Source organism: Fistularia commersonii, chromosome 3 (assembly GCF_037954325.1).
Source record: "Fistularia commersonii isolate RoL2024-O1a breed Wild chromosome 3, RoL_Fcom_v1.0, whole genome shotgun sequence".
In the NCBI taxonomy this organism is placed as follows: Eukaryota; Metazoa; Chordata; class Actinopteri; order Syngnathiformes; family Fistulariidae; genus Fistularia; species Fistularia commersonii.
This window is the reverse complement of record NC_141286.1, coordinates 21,050,716-21,075,226: the sequence shown is the minus strand read 5'-3', so window position 1 is coordinate 21,075,226 and position 24,511 is coordinate 21,050,716. Positions and strand designations below refer to the sequence as shown.

Sequence of the window (24,511 nt, the reverse complement as noted above, 5' to 3'; positions counted from 1 at the left end):
TTTTCATTATTCTTAATTTTTATAAAGAGTTCTTTTTTTAATTCATATCCACTTTACTCTGCAAACAGGAGCTGCTTTCAACAAAACGCAATCAAATTAAGAAAAATTTATATTTTAGTGAAGAAAATTGAAACACACACAAAAAAAAAAAACACCTGAATGAAATATTTCAGATTAAGTAGAATATTTAGTTTGGTCCTCGATGTGACAGATGTGTGATGGAAAATGGAATTAAAAAGCAAAACAAATCCATGCTGATTGATGAGCCGCCTCACACTGAAGATGAGGCAGTTACCCTTCTGCATAACCTAAGAAGCGACTGTTAAGGGAGTGAGTCAGAGTGTGTGTGCACGTATGTGTGTGTGTGTGTGTGTGTGTGTGGGAGATCGTCTACTGAGGATCATTACACAGGGAGGAGAGACGCGGCAGTGAGAAGCCTGCAGAAAGGCAGCTGACGAGACAGAGGAGAAGCATCTACGGACATACCACCACCGCCAACCGGAGGAGAAAAAAAAAAATGCTGGACTTTTCGGGCAACTGGAAAATGAGAAGCAGCAGTAACTTCGACGAGCTGCTCAAAACCTTGGGTGAGAGACGCTTTGGTCCCATTTCCTGCTAGAAGATAAGAACGCGTGTTTGGTAAGAGATACCCAAACGGTTGGCTCAATGCTTGATGAACTGTCTGGTGACTTTTTTTTTTTCCTGAGCCAGTGGAGAGAAATACCTGAAATACTGTCATTATACTGCGATTATGTTTGATCGGGGTTTCAAGTGGAGACAAAATGATTTTCTGGCTCAGCAGACTTCGGTGCTATGTTGCAACGGATGGAGTAAAAGTAGGAGGATTTAGAAACTAACTTTTGTCGAGTTGTATGTACCATAGCGAAAGTACCCTGCAGTACTTCAACTGTACTATGACTGTGACGGAGGGCAAGAGTAGTAGTAATAGTAGTAGTAGTAGTAGTAGTAGTAGTAGTAGTAGTAGTAGTAGTAGCAAATAGCAGCTGACAACTTTTAATGATCTCAGCAGAGCCTTAATAAAGCAAATGTTCATGTCACTGCATGCCATACAAGCAACATTGGCTAATCTCAAAACAAGATTACCATTTTTATGTGGAACCTGTTTTATCCTGTATAAGCACTACCTGACAATTATAAGAATTTAGTCTGGGCGGCGCAATTCTCCTTCAATTCCATCTTTCGCGGATTATTTCTCCGTCAAATGAGCAGGCTGAGGGGGGACACAATGTATTGGCTGACGATGAAGCCGAAGAGACAAAAGGTACAGGATGGCATCGTCAGGGTTGCTGTTTAAAATCTTGTAAAAAAATTCAGCTAGGGGGTGACTGTTACTTGCGCTCTCAGGTGTGAACGCCATATTCAGGAAGATCGCGGGGACTGCGGCTTCGAACCCCCACGTGGTGATCCGGCAAGACGGGGAGCAGTTCTACATCAAGACCTCCACAACGGTCCGAACCACGGAGATTAACTTCGTCATCGGCGAGGAGTTTAACGAAGAGACCGTGGACGGCAGGAAGTGTAAGGTAATTCGATTTGTGGTGCACACAGCCAAATGTGAACCGTTTCAAATAATATCTGCATGGATGTCTTTCTTGCAAAGTGTTGAACCAACATCCCGCAAAACGGCTCCAAAAAGCTGTAGTGCTTAGAAACTAATGGGTAGCGGTGGATTGACAAACGATACCCGGGAATGACCTTTGTAATGACGGACAGGACCAAGAGATAATCGCACCCTGCACTTCAATCACTTTGTTTTACGTGCTGACCCCCTGAGTCCGGAGAGATAGATGCGGTGGGGAAAAAAAAAAACAAAAAAAAAACAATTGCAGTGCCGTGTCTCCACAGAGCCTGGCCACATGGGAAACTGAAAACAAGATCTACTGCAGACAGAATCTGCTGAGCGGCAACGGCCCGAAGACCTTCTGGTCCAGAGAACTCAAAGGGGACGAACTCATACTGGTGGGTAGCCATGGTGGTTTTATGATAATGAGAAATTTGGTAAAGAGAAAGAATGTACAATTATCTGTATTCAGCAAAATTAAATCAGAACTTTACCAAAGGAGAAGATAATTGTAATTGTAACATTTGTCTCCTGAGATTTCCATTCTTTGTTGGAGTCAATCGACTTCTTTATTCCTGTATTTTTCCCATCAGCCTGACGTTGATGCGCATGTACTTTCATATCAAAGATTGATGCAGGACTTTATCTCAAGCCTTTTGTTATTGCTAGCGCATGGTTAGCTTAGCTTAGCACTTGATCAGGTGACCGCCGACAACAAAATTCACCTCACACCTATCATCAACCAAGCTCACGAATCAAATGTCATATCGCCAATCCAAAAGAAAGAAAAAAAGGATAAACTAAATTTATCTCATTGAAGAAAATCCAATATTTTTGTTCATACTAAATAAAGCGTTTGGGGAGCGAAGGTCTGCTCACTATTCAACAACGATCACTTTTGACATTTTTTTTCTTAACCGAGTCAAATCACTGTGTGAAACACTTCGTGACCATGCATCAGAATCAACCGATTACAGTTTCTTGCCAAAAAAAAATAAAAAAAAATACCGAGGTGCACGAACGTCGAGGCCTGCGAGGGGTGATCAATCAGCCAGATGGGACGACCATGCTGAGTCCACGGGACCAGCCCCCTTGCAGAAAACACTCAGACGGATGCTGTTATTTGGATTGGATGCGGTCCTTCAAACTGGAAAGAATGTTAAACAGGATGAAATCTGGTTTTATTTAAGATAAGGGTGTGTGTCCGTCCGTGTGGAGTGATGTGCTGTAATCTGACAGGCATGTGAAGTAGAATCCACAGGATGAAGAGAAAAAAAAAAGAGCTCCTTTTTAAAATATAACAATCTGGGAAAGGAGAGGCCCTGGTAATTTACTCCCATTGAAAATATTGATGTTTGGCACGGAGTTGATGTGAAAGTTAGCGTAGCGATGGAAAAAAAAATGATGATGCCATCTATTGTTTCACAGACTGAAATAATAGATGGCACCAATTGGACAATCAGTTTTTTTAAGCTACTACAGCCATAATTTGGAACAGCAAAAGAGAATATGAAAGGAACTTTTGAGGTCCTTTTCGGTCATTTTTGACACGATCCAGATAAAGCCAAGAAAGAAAAACAAAGGAAACCGATAAAAAAATGTACCAAGGATTAAATGAAAAGACAGAATAGCTGAAGACCACAGTAGAAAACAGAGTACTTCAAAAATGGAGCATACATCTGTTCCCAGAAGGAACAGGAGACATACCTGAGGCCATCAGTGCTACCGCCAGATCCACGGTCCAAAGGTCTACACGCAGGCTGAACAACGATTTCATACAACACATGAAAACACAGTAAGGCAGAAAAGGGTAACTGGAGCAGAGGCAATAGAGACCTCAAGTGGAGTGCTTCTTTCATAGAAGCGTTGTAGGACAAACGGGGATTGTAGGACATCGGCCACATCAGTCAAATCCAAGAACAATACGACGGACAAGGGACAAACTCTTACCTCAGTGGGGTGTAATCACATGGAAGGACAGGAAGAAAGTGCAGACCTCTGCGAGAAGACAATCAACCAGTGTCATTGAAAGCCCTCGAGCCCTAAAATCTGAAAAGGTCCCGCACAGGTAGTTCGCCTTCCTACCTGACATGGTATCACTCAAATGCGCGAATTGCCAAACGGGCATTACCCTCCTTTGATGGAGAGGACAAAGCTTTGGTTAGCGTAAGGGGGAGTCACCATCTCAAGGACCAAATGGAATTCCAAGTACCCTGTGCAAAAATGTATAGTACTGAACTGTCCTCAGGATAGTCATGCAAATGCTTGGGGACGAACAAGAGCAGGCTTTTGTTTTAGATCCGGGTGGGAACGGACCTTAACGTGGCGTTCTGCTGCTAGCAATCCTTTCCAGGGCTACTTAGATCTCTTCAGATACCAGTTCTGCCCCGCAAAACTACCTGTGCTGATTTTCATAAGGAACAGATGGAAAACAGGGATATCATGTACGTTTAAGGCTTCTCTATAATTCATCCAAAACCGCTCTTGATGTGGTGATATTACAGAAGCTCCTTCAATCACTTCCTAATTGCGCGGCTGTAGATTAAATCATGTTCTGTTGGAGAACATATTTGGAAGTATTTAGTCATGTGCATTGATGCCTACTGATACAGTGATGTTGGACTTTAGTACATAACTTTATGGCAATTTAAATTCTGACTTCATTTTCAGACCCAGAGCGTTTGACCACTTCCTGTAGTCTTTGGCTGGATTCCGTAGAGCTCAGAATCGATTGTTTTGAGAATACTTCACACAAAAATGCAATTGGAGGCAAAACGTCAACTGAATTAAGTTTTCAATCCCAAAAGCCTCTGCTTAAGTTTGAAAGGAAAAACAGTTTTGCAGCACTATCTCAAACAAAGGCAGCATAAAATGCCTCCACAAACAGCCCATCTGGAGTCATTTTAGTTTCTTTGAACGCTCTGTGCGATTAGAAAGAAATAATTCACGAATTGTTTTCCTGTAGGAATGCCTTTTGTAGCTGCGTGTGCGTGATTATCTAATGAGTCTGGAGTGGACTCTGCTTTGACGAGTGGCCTAAAACGCATGCCATCCCTCCCGGGGTAGAGAACGCGTAAATACAAACACAAAACGATACAGACAAGCGGACAGCTAATCTTCTCCCGGCGTCACCAGTGAAATGAGTAGAGAAAGAGGATTAATGCACACAGGAAAAAACAACCTCTATTCCAAGCTAAGCTATTGTACATATATACAAAGATGTCTACAGTTTCAAATTAGCTAGCCAGTGAGGCGTCTGGGGTTCTTTTGTTCAAAAACATGTTCTTCTGTGGACTCCAATTGGCTTTGTCGAAGACTGGAGAGAATGAAAATGCACCGCTGTGTTTGTCTCCCCTCAAAGTCTGCCTGGCCAAGCGCCTGATGGGAGTTGTCCGCAAAAGGAGGCCCCTGCTGCGGAATAATAGGGCATTCTGCAGTGCTCCGCATCCTGGGGTACAGATGTATCCGCCGCCGCCGGCCGCGATGCTGCACCTATGTAGCTTCCAGACGCCAATCAAAAGCAAAAGCGCCAATACTTTTCGGCTCTAGACTGGTCTATCCTGATTTCTGATCATGGCGACGAGAGGGTGTGTTCAGGACAAGATGGTGCCTGTCAACACTTAATTACGGTGTTAAGTCGACACAAACACGACAATTGTTTTGGATGATGATAGGTATGACGATCTACCGCTGTGTGGTTTCTGTTAGGCTGCGGAAAAGGGTACATGTGAAAGCTGATGAAAGTGTTATGAATGTTTTCTTTTCAATTTCATTTCAGATCTTAGGAGCCGACGACGTGGTATGCACGCGGATCTACGTGAAGGAGTGAGCGGACGTGGTGCAGTGTCAAATGCGAACCTGTGCCAGTGGTTTGCGTCTTCTTCAACCATCTTCTGGACGCCACCTCTCCTTCTCTTCCCGAATCATTTTATTAGGCATTGGATATGAAGTGAGTCATGAAGCAGCATTTTTGGGGTTGATGCTCTGTCTCGGGAGAATCTTAAAAACGATAGGAAAGATAAAAGTTGTGGGAGAAGACAGAACGTCCAAAAAAATAAAAAAATAAAATAATAATAATAATAAAGAAATAAAATGATGTCCATTGTCACATTGATGGAAACAAAAGAAATTAGCTGATTTTTTTAAAATAATTCAAATAAGACAAACTTAAATCATGGAGATGGAAAAAGAAAATTACCGAATGAGTTTCTGTCTACTGAAAAGATTGTTTAATGCCAAACACCATACTAACACTCATGTACAACGTCATAAAACTTAAGAGGAGACATTTAAACAAGGTACAAACATTGTCTTTATGTACAATCAGCCCCCCGGGACGTCCTGCGGAATTTCATATTAAACACTGTAAATACAAAAATAAAAACCCAAGTAATAAACTGTTCAAAGATCATCTGGAGCCGGTCGTGTATCTTTTGGGGATTTGTCTGCGCCTTCCGACCCGTATTTTATTTAATCCATTCATAAAAATGTACAAATGTTGACGTGAAAAGTCTTGAACTTCCAATTTCGATTGTTTCACACCTCTTCTTCTTTTTTTTTCTTAAAAAAAAAAAAAAAAAAAAAAAAAAACAGCAATCACTGTGACGGGTGTCTTCACATTAGAAACTAAATAAAAGCCTTTAGTTTAATCCGATCATTCAGCACAAAACATCTGTAGCGTTTCCTCTTATTTTTAAATAAAATCCAGCTGACAGCCCCGTTTTAAGGGGACGGAACATTCCCATTTGTTATTCCCGGTTGCCGTACGGAAATGGAGAGATCCGATTGACCACAATGAGAGATTATTGCTTGTAAGTTTTGCAGATCCTGAAACAGCATGGAGTCACACACCTGGCATTCTGGCATAAATGCACAAGTTTTTTGAAACTACACATTAGGTCATGGAGATTCAAGAGTTTTTTTTTTTTTGTTTTTTTTTTGTGGAAAAAACTGACAGTGTTGCTCAGAATTATGTACTTTCAAAAATCCAGAGAAGAGTGGCAACTGTTACAAGCGGGAATTGCTGTTTTGCTACATTCAGTCATGTTAAAAACGACAAGTGATACTGATGGCAAAGGCTGAAGGCTTAAAAATCTTCGGAAAAGTAACATTTTTGTCAGGAAAGAAATGTATTTTTTTTTCCTACTGATGAAAACGAGAGAGTGAGTGAGAGAGAAAGAGAGAGAGAGAGCGAGAACAGACCACGAGCAAAAAGGTCTCTGGACACCCTTTGGTTTATAAAAAAAAAAAGAAAAAAAAAAAAAAAGAAAAAAGTTAAAATTTTGCATTTCTTAAATTTCTCTTCAAATTCTGGCTAAATATTGACACTAGAGGATTAATGCACGCTATACATCAATGACACTTGAAAAGAAAAAAAAAATCTAGATTTAAACAACACATATATACACACAATGAATTTGGGCATCATAACTTATTGTACTGATCAATGAGAGATTGCCAGCCATGTCGAAGATGAAGTGCGGAGTCGCACCTTTGCCATCTGGGAAAACGGGAGAACATTCAGGAGCTATACAGTTTGTGGGTTTTTTTTTTTTTTTTTTTTTTTTTTTTTAAAGATCGGATTCGGCTCCAGGTCTTTACATCTCGCTACCTAAAGGAGAAAAGCTGAGGTTCCTTTTTTGTTTTTTTGTTTTTCTGAAAACAAAACAAAAAAAAAAAAAAAGAAGTTCAGTGAAATGTTTGAGCTGGAGCCTCGTTCGGGGAGTGTTTGTGCGCCGGCTTGGTATTCTAAACACTACAGGTGCCCCCACCCCTCCCAACCCCCATCCCCGACACTACAGTGACAGCAAGACCTGAAAAACTAGTATTTCGTTCACTGCAAACATTGCAGTGGGACTTGAAAAAGTTGTGGCAGAGTTTCCCGTGTGGTTCCGCCAACATTTGCGAAAGAACAAAAAAAAACAAAACAAAACAACAACAACTTTAAATTCAAAGTTAGATCCGGAACTACTCTGAAAAACTTGGCAAATGAATCTAAATAACGGCAGGTTGGAAATTGGCGTGAAGCTGTTTGTGTGTGTGTGTGTGTGTGTAAAGTCATTCCCGGCAGTCTTGTGTGAAGAAAGTCTCTGCCGCAGTCAGCTACAGTGTTCTGTACTTCACCCGGTACTTGTTAATGTTGAGATAATGGAGGACCTCTGGGACGCAGGTGGTGGTGCAGGACACCAGTCCCTCTTGTTCGTCTCCCATCAGCCACTTCTGGCTGTGAGAGGCCATGTCACTGGTCACGTGCTCCTTGGCCCAGGTGTCCACCCAAGCCTTGAAGCGCTTGTGCAGGCGTTTGTTGACCCGCTGGTGAGACTGGAGGAGCAGACAAAAATACACAAGCGACTTGAGAACTCAAAACTCTTTTTCAGGTGAAATGGCATGAAATTGAAGCAAACAGCTTTTTTCTTTTAAATCAATAATCCAAAAGAAATCTACCTTACAAACATCTGAGGTAATTTCATTGCACCTAGGCACCTATTACAAACCTGAAAAACTTGCATCTGTGATATGCGGACAACAAAATGAGCCCTTACGATTTCCATAGATCCAATCAAAAATGCTCTGATAAACTGTGATGCGGTCTACTTTGCTACAATGGAAGCCAGGATGTGCAAAGAAATAAAGTCTGCGCAGAGGACGAGTGCTAGACATCAGGTTCAAAGAAACCGCTTGTGGACTTTCTGCAGACTTTTGCAAGGTTCCATTAGCGTTGAGTTAAAGATTTGGGCACATCATTTTGATATTTTCACTGTCGGGAAGTTTTGCAATTTTTTTTCCCCCCAACAGCTTTCAGAATAAGCTTATGGTTTATCTTCCCCGCCAATCACAGAAATACAAATAATTATGATTGTGATCAAATTTGATTTTCTGTTTACCTGATGAGCACGTGTGAGAGCTGTGTGCCGGTACATGAAGTCTTCCGATTTGCAGACATACACCATCTTATAGGAGTTGAGCTTGAACATGCACTCCATCTTCAGTTCACTCTTGCCGTCGTGCAGCTTGTCGGAACCGCCTTTGGTCATCCTCTCCTGCTGGAGTTGCTCCCATCCTCGCTGGCACTTCCTTATCCTTCTCAAATTCCTGTAGGCCAGAGCAGATTGACATTCGTAAACAACACAAAAAGACCCCAGGAAATGCACAATAGAGCAAACAAAAAAAAAACCCAACCAAACAAACAAACAAACAAACCTCGGCTTTTTATTTCACACATCAGAAGAGTGCAACATGTTTACAGGTAAAGTTGAAAAGCATTTCTAAATACGTCAAACAATTTTATTTTCAAAGTAAGCAAGTCATATGGCACAATTTAGAGATAGACAGAATGGACTATTTTTTTTTTCTTTACAGCTTAAAAAAGGTGGGAAGCCTTTATAAAAACACAAAGGTTAACAAGCTGATTCGTCTAGTCAAATTTGAGAAGACTGTCCCTTTCAACAAGAATTTTTGAACCCATGCATTGCAACTCACCGGGAAACAGAATTAGATTGGGAGTCAAATCATTCGTGGGGGGCAATGTTGATCTATAAGAGCAGCAGAGGCAGCAGTCGTGATGTGTCTTTTACAGTGCACTTCCGTTGCACAGCCACATAGTTAAAAATCGATACTTGGCAAAACAAACGGTAGTATTTAGTGAAAGTCGATCCCGATTGTGTGCAGGTTTAAAAATAAAAATGCAAAATTGTTCACCCCACCTGAATGAAGGTTTTAAATGTGTACTTACCACACAGGGTACAGGTGAGCGAGGACTGAAACCGTGAAGCATATTTTTGCATTCAGGGCTCCACTTTAAAGACATGACAGGCCAATTTCAGGTGAAATGGTTAGAAAACAAATACTACAATATCGCTGCCGGATTGGAAACCAATGAGCTGAAATGCTTTGACGTACACATACTTTCACCAACAATGTCAAGTGTTATGATCATGAGATGAAGACCCAACACAACTGGAAAATGAACTGCTGGTCTCGTACTGCCACTGAAGGATTTCGTGGAGAGCGGTCAAGTGTTTTTGACCCCTTGTGCTGCTGACCTCTCATAGATTTAGAAAGTAATAAAAAAATAATAATAATAAATACAAGATGTGGGTGAGCCCAATGATAAATCATAAGCCAGATACCAGATTTATGCAATGGGTTATAAAAGGAAAACGAAGAGAGAAATTGTTCTGTATAAAAAAGCCTTTTGAAATGTTAATGACAATGGACAGCCATCTCAAAAGAAAATAGAAAAAAAAAAAAAAACAACAACAAAAAAACAGTGCTAAAAACAAAAAAACAATAAACCCAAAAACAAATAAGACGGGCTTTGTAAGTGACACTCATCTGGAGCTTTAAGAGAGCAGACACAATCACTATTCGCAGCTCTGATAAGTCAGGAGAGAAAGAACAACAACATATGAACATATAATTTAGATGACCATTTTATTTACAAACCCTATGTCCTCTGTACAAGTGTTTCAGATAATTAGCTTGACCAGAGTATTAAAAAACTTGAGCACAAATCTCTCAAAGTGGTGGAAAAAAATCTCAGCCACAACAAAAAAAGTTGCAACGGGAGTGCACTGTTTCCACTGAAATTCATAAACATAACACTGAGTCAGACTTCGACAAAAAAAGGGACATTTGAACATTTACATTTTAAACAGTGATTGAGTCACATACAGGACCTTTGATTTTCATACAATCGAAAAGAAAGGGCTTTATGAGTTGGAAAAGCCGCTACTTCACTGTTGCTTTCTCTCAGGCCTATTACAAGAGCTGTAGTCAACATACTCAAAGACATTTTGCAAAAAAAAAAGAGAAATATAATAACAAAGAGGTGGCATCCATTTGTTTTTGCTTTCAGTTGCTTATTAAATTATGTCATTACCTAACAATGAAAATAGTTTAAGTTCAATACCATGTGAATAATCAAACCAAATATCTGCTAAACTGGAAATTCCAAACCACAATCAAACCAAAACCATTTTAAAAACCTGTAGTTTTTTTTTGCTTTTTTTTTTTTTTTTTTTTTATAAATAAAACTCCTATTAAAAAGGAACTAAATGAATAAATAAATTCCCTTTTAAAAAGAATGACCGTATAAAGTGCAATCTTCTATGGGAGGCAGAGGTCAGAAACTGAAATATGTTCATCAGCGGACAAGATTCTCCGAGACGGGAATTCAGTGTAGAAATGGAGTCACTCTTTTTCGGTAAACGTCACCAAACTCTCGCTGTCTGTCCTTTATCAACGAGGCCGAGCTCTCAGGCCCAAAATGCTTCAATTTCAAGAAATGGGTTCCTAAGTCAAAGCCACTGTTTAAAGTAGTTGTTTGGTAGCTTGTTGGCAGTGAGTGGGGGGACAGGACGGGGTTGCGCTCTGCTGGCTACGGCCTCAGGGGACAGAATTTAAAGTGAGCGGATAAAAAAAGGGTGACATGGCTGGAGCCTCACCTGGGCAGGAACACTGGTTTCTGGGCCAAATGCTCACGCAGCTCCGGAGACGCTGAATCGGAGTTCAGGTACCTGCCGACGTAGTCCGACCACCTCTGTGGGAGACACAGTGAAAGACATCTTTAGTCGTTCAACGCCATCTTGTCAACAGGCGCTTCTTTCACAGTTAATAAAATTACTGTTCCTAAAAAAAAAAAAAACAAAAAAAAAAACGATATTTTGGTGTTTTTTTTTTTTTTTGTTTGTTTTTTTACAGGCAGTGTCCCCAACCAGAAAGACTGTTTCAGTAACACAAAATCTCAAAATCTGATCCGGCTTCCAATATTCCTGCTATTACCTCGAGATATCCATAAATTTTAATTGTTGATTTTTAACTGTTGCCTAGTGTCAAAAAATGTGATAGTCAATTTAATCACGTAAAAGTCCACTTAAGAGTTATTGTACATTGCTTGTGTCATTAAAAGATTTATCAAATCTTATTTTAAATTCCAGCAAAAGAGAGGAGGCTATTTTCTATGAACAGACCCTTATTGACTGCTTTATGACGAATACTGCTTGCTGCGTTGGCATGTAAGAGCTGCCAAAACACTTAATCATTTCACAACATTTTTTTTTCCCTCCCGGTAAGGCTGTTACTCAGGAAAACTGATGTAGTCGGTTCAACTTGCTTCGAGAACGAGGCTTGTCAAATGTTACATGAATATTTATTCAGTGATTGATTCTTGCCTCTGCTGGCTCATCGGAGTTCTCCTCTTCAGTGTCCAGCAGCTCCATGGTGAGGCTGACGGATCCACGGGTCTTTATGAACATCAACTTGAAAGGTAAAGAAAGGCATACGTCAAACATGGCTGTTCCTGTCCTAAAAACAACTTTAAAACAATTGATAACAGATAAGAGCCTGAAGGATACTCTATTTTTGCAGCTGAGGCGGAAACTTAAATGAAAATAGCTACTACATATGTACATATGTATAACCTGAAAAAGCAGGGATTGCTATTATACGTATCATAGAATATTCATTATCCCATTGACATGTGCACTTAGTTAAGTAACTGCCGATACATAATGGTTTATTGATGTAAAACAATTCATACAACAGCCAAATTACAATATCTAATGGACAGAATGTATGCATGAACACTCACAAATTACTAGTTGTCTGTCATTGCACTACCAATAAAGATTATGAGTCTTTCAATTTGCAGTGTCTGACACTAATATTACAGACTGTTTTACGAACTTAGATATCAGTTGATGTTCAAAGATGGTACAGAAAGGGGCTATAATACAGCATTCCTGACACATTGATCCAAATCGTCAGTCTCTTGATAATGCAGGCTCTGTTCAAAAAGTTTCATGATATGTTGTTCGTGGTACCTTGAAGCAGTTCTCGTCTGACATGAGCTGCTCGGCTTTCCGCTGGTAGGCACTCTCTGCTGTGGTTCTGACTGCCTGAGTTGCCAGTGCGCCGCCGGTGGCCTTGCTGGCGCTCTCGCTTAGGTACACGTCTGTCACGCGAGTGCACACATCGTCGGTGACGAGGTGCTGAAGCTAAAAATACAAAAACACGCTGGGTGTACCACAACTGTGTCCAGAAAGCCGCAAGCCAACAATAACTTAGTTATTGAAAGGTTGTAACGGAATGGACAAACATACTGAGAAGCCTGCAGCGTTGTCGTGAGGCTGCACAATTGAAAATGTCCCCAATACTCACACTTGTTAAGTGTTTTTGTTTAGTTGCAAAGTCTTCAATTTACACAAATGAATGACTATCATTTAATGCTACATAAAATATTTTCGAAAAACATTGACTACTAACAATTAAAAAAATACATTGAATTAAATGCTGGTGGTTGTGATGTTGCTTTCCCTGATAATGAATAACATGGATAAAGCTGCGTTCATGAGGTTTGACAGGATAAAATAAAGGTACAAACCTGCCGGACAATGCTCTGGATGAGTTTGTCCATGGTGAAGGCAATGTAGGCATGGATCGTAAACATTTCCCTCAACGAGTCTTCGTACTGAGCCGGCTCCATGTTGCCATCCAAAAGGTTACGCACCATTTCCAGAAAGACTGAATAGTAGTCTTCTACATCAACATCCACTGCGACAAGAACAAAAACAAGGTCACAAATGTATCTACAATCACATGGTGGTGAAATAGTAGATGGATACTGTAGTGTACTGGAGTACAATTGACTGATCTCATGTTTTAAAGTTACTTCTGTACTTACTTGGCTCCTTCATCTTGAGTTGGACCGCGGGGTTCTCATTTTTGTCCTTTTTGAGGCCTAGTATTTCTCTTTCCCACGCTTTCTCGCGGGCATCCTCCTCAATCTGCTTCTCCGCCTGCCCGTAAATTCGCAGTAAACGTGTGCAGAGGATGTGATGAAGGCGAAGAAAGATGTACCAGTAGTTGTTAACGAAGAACAGATTATAAGTGTCGTCTGTGCCCCGCAGCTTCACAGCTGCTGTGTTGCCAAAGAGGAGCTTGGATTTTGACAGGCTGCTGCCGGGCAGGCCATTGTGCTTCTTGGGGCCATCTTGATCCATTTCCATGTCCTCCGTCTCTTCTTCTTCCTCTTCCTCCACATCGGAGAGCTCACCTCGCTGGGCGAACAGGAGATCAGGGATGAAGTGGTGGATGATCTGTTTGATCTTGTACTTGTCTTCCTTCTGGATGCCAACTTGTCGCTTGACATGGTGGATGATGAGCGCGGCGGCATCCTCAAGGATCTGGCTGTCCTCATAGGTCAGGTTCATGTGTGGGCCGCTGGGAGGTGGACTGGCAGTTTCCTCAGAGGCTCGCTCCTGGCGCTGGAAAAGGTACAGAATTAGCGGCTTGTTTATCTTTTGGTGCTATAGCTCTTTCAAATCGCTGACGAGGGCACATTGTTTCTTACTTCATCGTACAACATCTCAATTTCATTCAGCAAGGTCTTTGAGCGAAACACTTTGGTATCGTTCTGTTTGAAGTTGATGCCTTGGTGGTCCAGAGACTTCAGATAGTACTTCTCGTTCTGCTCACGCCAAATCTTATTGAAGCCCCTCTGGGCTTCTCTCCACTCCTCCTCCTTCATTTTTAACCTGACAATAAGAGTAACAGATGATGCACAGCCACAGGTGATTGAGAATGGAACGGCGTGTGCTTCAACAGAAACCACATCTTACCTTTTGAGCACGATAGGGACGGACACGGCCGGGTTCTTCTTGAGCCCATCGATGATGTCGTGGGCCCGGTCCCCATATATTCTCTGGATGGCTTTGCGATGAATGACCTCCGATGAGCCACCCATTGTGTTGTCCAGCTTGAAGCGCTGCTGCTCCTCAGCAGACATTCGCGAAAGCCTTCGCTGCACCGACTCGAGGGCTCGTATCGTGGCGAGGTTAGTCTCCAGCACGACGTCCAGCTTGAGGGACCCAGTCACAGTGAAATATGTTGAGATTTGATGCTTTCTAAACCAAAAGTGGTTTTCTGCAAATATCTACTGTAAATCTGATGTATATAACTGGTCATCAATAGCATTTGGGTGAAATACAGCGAGCATTCATTACCAAATTCATTAACAAATATATATATATAAATAAATATGAGGAGTAGGGCATTCCCACCTCAAAACGCTCATCCTCACATCTGTAAATGTGCTCTTCATACTGAGTCTTTTTGGAGCTTACAAATGTAGAATCCTCAGACCATGACGGAAATGACACCCAAGTGTCATTCAGAACCTGTGAAAGCAGAATTGTTTAGCTCCTACTTTAATCTACATAATGAAAAACGATAAAAAAGCCAATAGGGGACTCGCTTCTCTGCACAGTGGCGTCCTTCCTGTGCACTTAGGTTGCTGGTAGCTCTTTGGCAGTGCTCTGTAGCTTGACCCCAGCCTCTTGCAGGAAGCATAGTCGATCTCCATGGCGATGCCCTCTGTTGCTCGCTCCTTAGGTAAACTCTCCACGTGACTCGACTCCCCATGGCTGGATTCGCGGTAGCCCAGAAAGTTTTTAAACCATGAAAATATCTCTGGGAATTTTCTGTCAGGCGTTCAACAACACACGGGAAATGCAAGTTAAATAGATGTATGGGAATGTAAGGGTCTTTTAGCTTTGAAATAAAACTGCACTTGTGACCAGAGAACTATTAAACCACTGATGTAATGCTTAAATTCCAACAACAACAAAAAAAGTTAACAAGATGGCTATACAAAAAGTAGACACATAGCACGGGGACGGTTTGCCACTGCAACAAAAAGATGGCTTCTTATGACTAATGCACCAGCAAGCTGGCCTATGAACTCACCCGAGAAAAGGGATCACTAATTGGACAAGCTCAGCACGCGAGATCACCTCCTGGTTGAAGATGTGTAAACAGCGCAGGAAGTTGTCATAGGCCTCGGAGCTCCGGAGAGCCTTCTTTACCTGTTAATGTTTTTAGTGAGGAGAACAAAAAAAATTAATGACTTAACCTTGATCCAGCCCTTGCAACCCTGTGTGCAGAATAATCTGTATGGGAAGGTTGAATGAACTGAGATTATGCCATGATATATGTTCCAGCGGCCATTTTTCTGTTAAATGTCAGAGGAGAAGTCCGATGAATAACGGCGGTGTTATTGGTGTGAACAATTCTGACCTTCTCAAAGAACATTGTTTCTGTGCTGGTGCTGTGTTTTCCCACTTCCGTCATGCCATGGTCTTTCCCCACTATTTTGGGTTTCTTCTGCAAGGATGACATGGATACAACACACATGAGATTATTCATTTTTGAACAATTTAAAAAACTTTTGATTTTACGTTAGGAACCACATTAGCTAATGTCACACCAGGAGAAGGTAACTAGCAGAATGAAAACAAAGTTAGCTCGATATAACTTGTAGATAATATAAAACATAGAGCAGTGCTTACCTTGATAGGTGGCGTGACTCCCAATGCAGCAGGTCTTTTGATTGGCAGCCCATTCTGAATTAGTCTCTGCTTGTTGTTTAGCAAGGGTCTCTTTACTGTGCCGCCATGATCATTGCGCACGGACTCGGCCCTGTCTGGGGGAGTCTTGCTCAGCAGCTGAGAAAAAAATGACACGCAGTGTCACAAGGCAAATCAATCAAACTTGTTAAAATGATCTAAATATTATAGAATGGAAGCACCAGATTGATCCAAATAAAGGATGGCATACACTTGGGCAGAAAAAAGGGGATAACATTTGCAGTGTGACTGATTCAAGTTATACTTTCCATCAATTTGCATGTTTTCTGACAGGCAATGGGTTACTATCCATGTTTCACCATCTTTTTGATGGCCATTATCAAATGCTTGATGTACAGATAGAGAGCTGGTAATGAAACACCACTCAAGGGAGGTGTGAACCTTGTGTTCTAGCACTCCACTCCAAATCACAGCTGCAGTAGAAAACTGTTTGGCACATTTTCAGAGGCTTCAGCTAAACGGCAGTACCTGCTCATTCTATTTTCAATCATGCATTCATCATCTATTAATTTTATCGAATGAGATGATTTTAATGTGGCAGCTTCTTTCTGACTGTTAACATCACTCTCCATGACCTAAAACTTTTCATGAAAGCTTTTGTCAGTTCCTGATCAACTTGCCTTACATTTGAGAAACCTGATTCAGGACCATTACCGTGTCTCTTACGAGATACATTGACAGGTTTAATTATGCCTGTTGAAAATGTCTTCAAATAAAACAAATCTTCACATTTTCCCCCCTGACTGATGAAGAAAAAAAAAAGTCGTATTGTGAAAAATTCTGTGTTTCATCAGAAAAGCCTGGGGGAAACTATTAAAACTGCTAACACAAAACTTTCCACCAGTCATTGCCATGAAGAATTTTGACATATTTTCAATAACAAAATTCACCACATGATCTCAGTCCAATACAAATAGCCCTGTCTAAAAGTCTATTTCATACACACCACTGAGCTGTTGGCATCAGGCAGGAACTGTCCAAATTCTGAGAGCAAATCTTCCTGGTTCTCGAAGAGCCTCGCCACCTGAGTGTAGACTTCCTGCTCAGTCAGGGCCGGAGTATAGTTGCCTCCAGCCTCTTTAGCATTTCGCTGTTCCTTCTGTAGAATGGGCAATTTAAGAATAGACATTGAGGTTACCGCTACAGAGATCTAAATTCTCTTTATCGAGTAACAAAACCTGGGTGAATGTAGTTTCAAGTGGTCTTGAATGCTTTTTTTTTTTCCTCACCTGGTATGTATGCAGAATTTCTAGGAAGGCTTTGTAAATGTCTGGCTGACCCTGGAAGCGGTTCTTGATCTTGTTGACATAGTTTATAGCGTGGTTGAACTCCACGGGCTGGTTGTTCTGCAAAGGCGGGCCACCGGATGGGGTGCTGCTCACTGGAGTGTGAGACTGCACAGAAGGCGAGCGTGGTGAGGCGTATGACGGGATGGATGGATTAGGCTGGCTGGTTGGAGTGTGGGCTGGAGACTGCATCGGCTTATGTGACAGACAAAGAATCAACATGTCATTATATCTGGCAGAGCTGTTTGGCATGAAAGCAACACATTACCGTAATTTCCGGACGATAAGCCACGACTTTTTTCACTTAAACAACGATGCGGCTATTGTGAATTATTTTTGGGGGGTGGGGGGGATAATCAGCTTCACGCTGCTAAACATTTATCCTCATCCCATCAGACCGATGAAAATGACCGGGAAATTCTGAGTCCGTTCAACTCAGACACCGAAGAAGACGGAAGCCCAAGATAGTGATCGGCTAGCCAGTGCGGCTTATATTGAGGAACACTCAATAGTCCGGATATTACGGTACCAATGTTATCTCAATCAATCAATCAATCAATAAATAAATGAATAATAAATACGACCCCTCTATTTCATTAACCGTGTGAACAATTCATTTGTTGCCACTCTACCTTATTGGTTTTGTTTGCCGCAGACTGGGCTGGGATGGGTGGAGTGGTGGTAGCGGTAGTGGGTGGGCTACTCTGTGGCAAACTCTGGTGCTGATGTTGGTTCGTGGGTTGGCTGGGTGCCCCATTCGCAGGGATGTTTTGAACGGAGATACCGTGAGGCGTGATGTAGTGGATCTGGCCTGGCGTGGTCACATTGACCAGATCATTGGTTTGAACCTCAATCTTGTATCCAGGCGGTAAGAAAGTGTTGAAACCCATTATGAGGTCTGGATGGCCCTTGAAGAGCTGCGACACACGACTAATAACTCCAGGGGTGTCTATGCTGTAATGACAGAATACATGACGACCATTTTCAGATGCTTTATCAAAAACTCAAGCATTCTATTTTCTAAGCAAGCCATTGCTACTGCTAATAGTGGTATAGCAAGACTATTAATGTAATTGTATTTTTTATTGGATCTCACCTCTGTGATTTGAACTCTTTCATAATATCAAGGAAATCATTATAGACTTGAGGTTGATTTCCAAACTGGAGTTTCACTTGATCCAGATAGGATAATGCATCTTCAACCTGAAGAGAAAATGTGAAAAAGTTGCTTAAATCACCGAAATAAGTACAATTATAGATGACTGCAAAAATACTGATCGACTGTCGGAAATTTACGACTTGCTTCCAGACTCACTTTCAGCCGCTGAAACTGCTGCTGTCCTTGGGCTGAAGTCATGGGTGCAGGTGGATGAACATGACCTTGGACAACTGCGGGTCCCTGGGACTGAACCGCTATGCTGTGAGTGTGGGCTCCAACGTGAGGTGCAGCACTATTATGTCCATGTCCACTTGTGCTTTGAGGCATTGTGGGCACCTTTTAAAAAAGAATTAGTATTTCAACAGGCCCTTTAAAATTCTGCCAGCACACCACTAGAGAAACTTTACATTTGAGAATTAAGCTTTCAGGCAATTATGGGTTGCAAAACATGTATTGCGAACGATGTGAGCAACCAAAGAAGGGCATCTAATCAGATTGCAATATACCTGGTAAGCTTGTGGGAGAGAATACTGGATGCCAGTGGATGGCTGCATGTTGTCTGTGGTGGTGACGGTCCTGTGTTGGAAGCTCTCTCCAATACCCTGGACCAGGGGACTACGCGACTGCTGTTGCTGGGATGCAAATATTGGTTCTGGTTGGTCCTCCACAAGCCTCTTCATGTTATACACATGCTCAAAGGACTAGAAAGGACAAAGACAGTGGGAATGTTAGTAGTCTGCAGGGTAAAAAGTACAACTCTGTTTTTTTTAACCACAAGAAGAGGACATATGTTATGTAAAATTCAAAATTCAGCTTTGGACTATTTAGAAGTGTGTTATCACACAGGTAGTCCAGCAGAGTGCGCTCAGACAGGGTTGTTTACTGTTGTCCCCACTGCCTGCTGCACATGGTCGATAGGAAGGAGCACTTTAGGGCTCCACAGATGACTGAAAGGTTTCGGTCTGCATCTGTCATTCGCACTTTTGACACTGTGTTCCTACTGACTGGCATCTCACGTCATTTGAAAGTGAAACAGAATGCATCTCTGGCTTTTTCATTTAACGGTTTCAAACATTCTTAAATAGGAGTTATTGGATTATTGGGCACCTTTTGATAGTCGTATCAATACAGAATCATTTATCAATCAAGTTTCAAAATGTCTCCTCTGAAAACTTTGTAACTGATTTAAAATGATGAAATTGAATTATAATATAAATGCATTAGAAATGATAATTTGAAATCAAAAGTAAAACTAATTCAAATGTCAAACTCGAAAGGAGGAATGATTTCTTATGAGTTTATTACCCCGATGGCTGTGAACTTACAGAGCACGGGACAACATAGCAACGTTTCGCGGGGATCACGAACGCTTAGGGGGGCAGTAAACTTTGCACAAAAATATCGAAAAAAATAAAACAATAAAAAAAATATCGCGTGTTATATCTGATTGCTATCGACACGTTTCAAATGAGGGAGAACGAGAGAGGGGGGGGGAGGGAGTAAAATAAAAAAAGAGGAGTAAGCAAGCGTCACAGCGCTCGGCCGGCAGGGGGGGAACGGCTGCGTACCAAACCGAAGGTCGCTGCCTTGCCTTGCAGCACCGCCAGGTTTCGGAAAACGCAACACACGGCGGCTGAACCCCCCACGGTACCGACCCGCTGAGACTGTGCTCGATGCTTGTGCAGTTTTTTGGAATATTTCAGAAGAGACGCCTAACAATCACGGGGTGTGGGTGGGGGGAGAAGAGGAGGAGGAGATCTGCAAATGGCCGACTAATGCGACCGGGGCTAAATTTAAGAGTTAGCCGCCAGTCGACGCTTTACAGACATGAAGGCGCTGCCTCACCCCTCCCCCCTTCTCCCTGCCAAACAGCGAGCGTTACCCATTCGTTGTCCGCGAGATGACTGCTTTCGCTTGTCAGGCAGCTAGCGCTGGCTTTCGTCCGAGACAAAGTTGTGTAGCGTAAAAGCTAACATTCGCTTCGAGCGGACACCGCTGTTAAATCGGCGGCGACGGACGATACCGTCGGGGTGGTTCTGTGAGGTGACCCCCCTCCCCTGACAGTTCTCGGTATATGAAGCTAAAAAATCCAGATGATTTTAACGAGCTGGCTAAATAAACGTACATTTATGTGGAGAATGTTGAATAATGGAAACCCAGGTGACAAGTAGACAACATCGGTGGCTTGACCGGGTCGCAACTCGTCCAACGTTGCGGAGAAATTCCGGTTTAAAGTCAGTTTGTTGGTGGTAATTTTCTCGAGCTTTGCAAGTTGTGTTCGTCGCGGGGAACGCTAGCGCGAGACAGATTAGCAATAGCCGCCAAGCTAACGCTAGCTTCCACGTAACGTCGAGTTGACACTAAGTTGTAAGAGAAGTTCGACAGAATAAGCGCTGTTGCCAAACAAGCCGCCTCGCCTTCGTAAAAAAGTCACTCTCACAATTAGCCCGGCACTCGCGGTAGAACCGTGCGAGAAGCAGCGAGCAACGAAACGCATCTTGTCAGATTCATCTTCTTAGCGTTCGCTTGACAGCTAAATCATGGTCGCTACCCGTAGCATGCTAGCCCCAACTTAGTGACGCTGCAGGCTGATGCCCTCGCTACTCAACCCCTTCGCTTTCATCGACTGAATGGAAAAAAAGCGTATGGACCTCGTATCGTCACAGAAAGTCACCCAGCACACACGACTTGTTCTGCCCGACAAGGTTATATAGCCGCTATGCTACATTAGCACAACAATCAGTTCGAGCTACGTTCGGCTAACTGGCTAGTTCAACTTACCTCGCAGGGCTGCCGCCAGCAACAACATGCCGCACCGGTGTAACGGGGCTCGACCGGGGAACCGCTACTCCCGCATTCACCAAGCTGGCACAAGATGTGAGGTTTTGTGAATCGGACTCAAAAAAGCGATGTCAAAAAATTGAATTGGCCGTATTGGCCGCGTAGCTAACAACAGTATGTATGAAGCGGTGTTCCTCGAACATAGAGGCGTGTCTTTCATGAAGGCGGTCAGTCTCCTCCCACTCCGAACCGAGATTGGTCAGATCCCTGAATGAAAACAAATACAGTAAAAGCCGAGCCAGTATATGTGGCCGAGGACTTCAGGTTCATACACACACACACACACACACACTGCACACACTGCACACCTGGACTGCAGTGTCCATGTTGTTACCTGGACAGACCAGGCGAATGGCAGCACTATCAAGTGTTGTAAACAAATAAAAAAAGGTCCATTACTACATCACACTCATTACTTGGGTGTGAACTGTTTGGGCTCAATATAAAAGTATTTGTTTTTCACACTCCCTCACGCAGTTCAGTGTTATTGTCATCTGAACGGCCTGGAAAAAAGTGTTCTCTGTGCGATGGTATTCTGACTTTGCCGTCCACAGTGAAGCCAGATATTTTGATAGGGTGCCAAAGACAAAGAGAAATAGGTATAGGAGACCAAACAATAAATAAGAAGCATAACGGGATGGTATTGGGTGAGCAATGTGAGAAAGTGCAAAGGGAAAATGTAAACACTTGGACTCACTGGACATGCAAGTTGACATTGTGCAGATTGACATGTAAACAGTCATGTGCAGCTTTGGGTGTGTAAACGGTATTCATATCAAATTAATTTTCTTCACAGCGGCGTTGACTTTTCTATGCTAGAACTGAACACAGTTGGACTTCTGCGGGTTGCTGCAGTTGATATTTTAAGATAGAAAAACCGTGGTTCAGAAACTTCCCACAAAATGATGTACATGTGTGACTATTAAAGCAACATTATTACTTTGACATGATATTGCCAGAAACATGTAGACAAAAAAAAAACAAAAAACACAACATAAACAGAAACTAACATTTGAGCTGACTGAAAGATATATCTACCTATTTCACTGATTTTTCGTCATGTCTTTTGTATTTTACTTTAATATTGTTTTTATGTTGACATCTTGGAAAGGCTGATAGTCATTATGGTAATATATGATAATATATGTATATATAAGATAGAAAAACATATATATATATATAAGATAGAAACACACACACACACACACACACACACACACACACATATATATGAATGTATATATATACTGCTCAAAAAAATAAAGGGAACACTTGAACAACACAATGTAACTCCAAGTCAATCACACTTCTGTGAAATCATAGTGTCCACTCAGGAAGCAACACAGATTCATTTTGACTTGTTTTGAGGACATTACATCAAAGTTGGATCAGCCTGGAGTGTGTTTTTACACTTTAATTTTGAGTGTGATTCCTAATCCAGACCTCCATGGGTTAATACATTTGATTTCCATTGATCATTTTTGTGTGATTTTGTTGTCAGCACATTCAACTGTGTAAAGAGCAAAGTATTTCATAAGAATATTTCATTAATTTAGATCTAGGATGTGTTTTTTAAGTGTTCCCTTTATTTTTTTGAGCAGTGTATATATATATATATAATATACAGTAATATATTATGGTTAGTGGTCCAGAGGAAGCGGGGACAGCAGTAATTTTTAACTGATTTGCTTTGAATATGCCATGGAAACACCTAGTCTGGGGCTCTTGAGAATAGATCAGGGGAATAGATGCATCTGGCTGCCGCCACACAACTATCCTGTGTTTTGCGTTAATGTCAAATGCAAGTATGAATAGGAATTTGATTATGGGCTTTGCCCTGCGGACAGAGATGGATAAGTTGCAATGATAACCAAGCTCCTGCTGGAGAAGGGAAACTGTAAAGCAGCAATTGAGATTGTTTGTAACGGGAATATTATCGTTAAAAATGCACCGAGTCATCATATTGATGTACTGTAATTTATCCAATGTTGCGTTATAGTCAATTCAATAGTATTACATGTGTTATTGCAGGCACACATTTTTTGATAATGGTTCAAATATATGGTTAATTAGCATTTTGACTTTGCCCCAGGCTCTGTTTAGGACCATAACACTTTCAACACATTGCAAAAGAAAATATAAAATAAATATTTGTTGACATCATGAAAGGGAACTCCCAACATGGCAACCAACTGTTCGAGCCGCTGCCCTCTGGCTGGCGCTCCAGAGCACAAAAATGCCAAACAAACAGACTCAGAGACAGCTTCTTCTCAAAAGCAATGACCACACCGAACCCACACAAACACAATCCCATACAACTCTCCACTCCCTGCACCTCTGCACACCTCTGCCCCTTCATCCTTCAAGTACTATCACTCCCAGCGCATTATTTATACTAATTCTAGTACAATATACGACAAGTGCGATATACCTCATCTCAACATGTTTACGAGAGCATTACTGATTGCTCCAGTCACACATCTCACTGCACGGTATCGCTTTTCATTATTTATTATCATATTGCATAGCACAGTTGCATTTTTCCTTTTCATTTTGTTTTTTGTTTCCTACATCATGGAACAGTTTCGTTGTGTTTCTAAAATGCAAGTAAAACAAAAGGTGTTCTATTCTATTCTATTCTATTCTATTCTATTCTATTCTATTCTATTCTATTCTATTCTATTCTATTCCATCAAGATCTGTTCCACCTTTTCCTGTAGAGGGCGCTAAAGTTCCACTCACCAGAAAAAACAATGGCAGACTGCTCCTTTCCACAGGCCATCCCTCTGGAGACTTCAAGCAAGTGTTTGGTGACTCCCTAAAACTCAAAAAACACTTCCTACTCACTCACAACAATAAACTGCACCCACAAAATCCCATCTGGCAGATGTGTTCTGTGTTAATAATGTCTTACCTGTTTGACTTTGTAGCAGAACATAGGTGTGGAGGATGCAATCTCTTCCTCTTTCATTGGGGCTTATTCCACCTTTTGGTGCAGGAAGCACTGTGAGAGTCAACTTCTTTGACTTTAACAACCCACCAACCCAGAAAGTGGACTCCTACAAGTACCTTGGGGTCCACATCAACAACAAACTGGACTGGTCATACAACACTGATGCACCCTACAGGAAGGGTCAGAACAGGATGTTCTTCCTGAGGAGATTGAGGTTGAGGCCATCAGACTGTACAACAGCAGTCTGGACGGCGCACAACTCTG

The 24,511-nt window shown here is 41.8% G+C and overlaps 2 protein-coding genes across 3 annotated transcripts; one reads left to right on the top strand and one right to left on the bottom strand.

Annotated features, from left to right (window-relative positions):
- The first annotated feature begins 385 nt into the window (after positions 1–385).
- On the top strand, positions 386–5,993 carry LOC147235820 (cellular retinoic acid-binding protein 1-like). The gene is made up of 4 exons (XM_086144071.1): positions 386–587; positions 1,366–1,544; positions 1,867–1,980; positions 5,361–5,993. The coding sequence occupies exons 1-4, from the start codon at positions 518–520 to the stop codon at positions 5,409–5,411; spliced, it is 414 nt and encodes a 137-aa protein (XP_086000197.1). The 5' UTR covers positions 386–517; the 3' UTR covers positions 5,412–5,993.
- LOC147235819 (paired amphipathic helix protein Sin3a-like) lies at positions 5,797–21,526 on the bottom strand. Of its 2 annotated transcripts, XM_086144069.1 has the most exons (21): positions 21,235–21,523; positions 18,960–19,154; positions 18,610–18,789; positions 18,391–18,497; positions 17,927–18,248; positions 17,238–17,489; positions 16,955–17,107; positions 15,931–16,086; positions 15,659–15,745; positions 15,329–15,447; positions 14,838–15,063; positions 14,644–14,760; positions 14,203–14,441; positions 13,935–14,118; positions 13,266–13,848; positions 12,966–13,135; positions 12,406–12,579; positions 11,755–11,841; positions 11,029–11,123; positions 8,467–8,674; positions 5,797–7,903 (listed from the first exon to the last, which is right to left on the bottom strand). In XM_086144069.1, the coding sequence occupies exons 2-21, from the start codon at positions 19,131–19,133 to the stop codon at positions 7,685–7,687; spliced, it is 3,852 nt and encodes a 1,283-aa protein (XP_086000195.1). In that variant the 5' UTR covers positions 19,134–19,154; positions 21,235–21,523; the 3' UTR covers positions 5,797–7,684. The 2 variants fall into 2 exon arrangements, with proteins under 2 accessions (XP_086000195.1, XP_086000196.1); XM_086144070.1 differs by lacking the exons at positions 5,797–7,903; positions 8,467–8,674 and adding an exon at positions 9,999–10,164 and having other exon boundaries at positions 21,235–21,526.
- Between the last annotated feature and the right edge of the window lie 2,985 nt (positions 21,527–24,511).

What these genes read in the sequence shown, in the direction of transcription:
- LOC147235820 (XM_086144071.1), top strand. Translation starts at nt 518, where the DNA reads ATGCTGGACTTTTCGGGCAACTGGAAAATGAGAAGCAGCAGTAACTTC. An exon ending in CGAGCTGCTCAAAACCTTGG is followed by an intron (nt 588 to 1,365) that starts GTGAGAGACGCT and finishes TTGCGCTCTCAG; the next exon opens with GTGTGAACGCCATATTCAGG. An exon ending in TGGACGGCAGGAAGTGTAAG is followed by an intron (nt 1,545 to 1,866) that starts GTAATTCGATTT and finishes GTGTCTCCACAG; the next exon opens with AGCCTGGCCACATGGGAAAC.
- LOC147235819 (XM_086144069.1), bottom strand. Translation starts at nt 19,133, where the DNA reads ATGAAGAGGCTTGTGGAGGACCAACCAGAACCAATATTTGCATCCCAG. An exon ending in CGGCAAACAAAACCAATAAG is followed by an intron (nt 17,490 to 17,926) that starts GTAGAGTGGCAA and finishes CTGTCACATAAG; the next exon opens with CCGATGCAGTCTCCAGCCCA. An exon ending in TCCAGAGCATTGTCCGGCAG is followed by an intron (nt 12,580 to 12,965) that starts GTTTGTACCTTT and finishes TTGTATTTTTAG; the next exon opens with CTTCAGCACCTCGTCACCGA.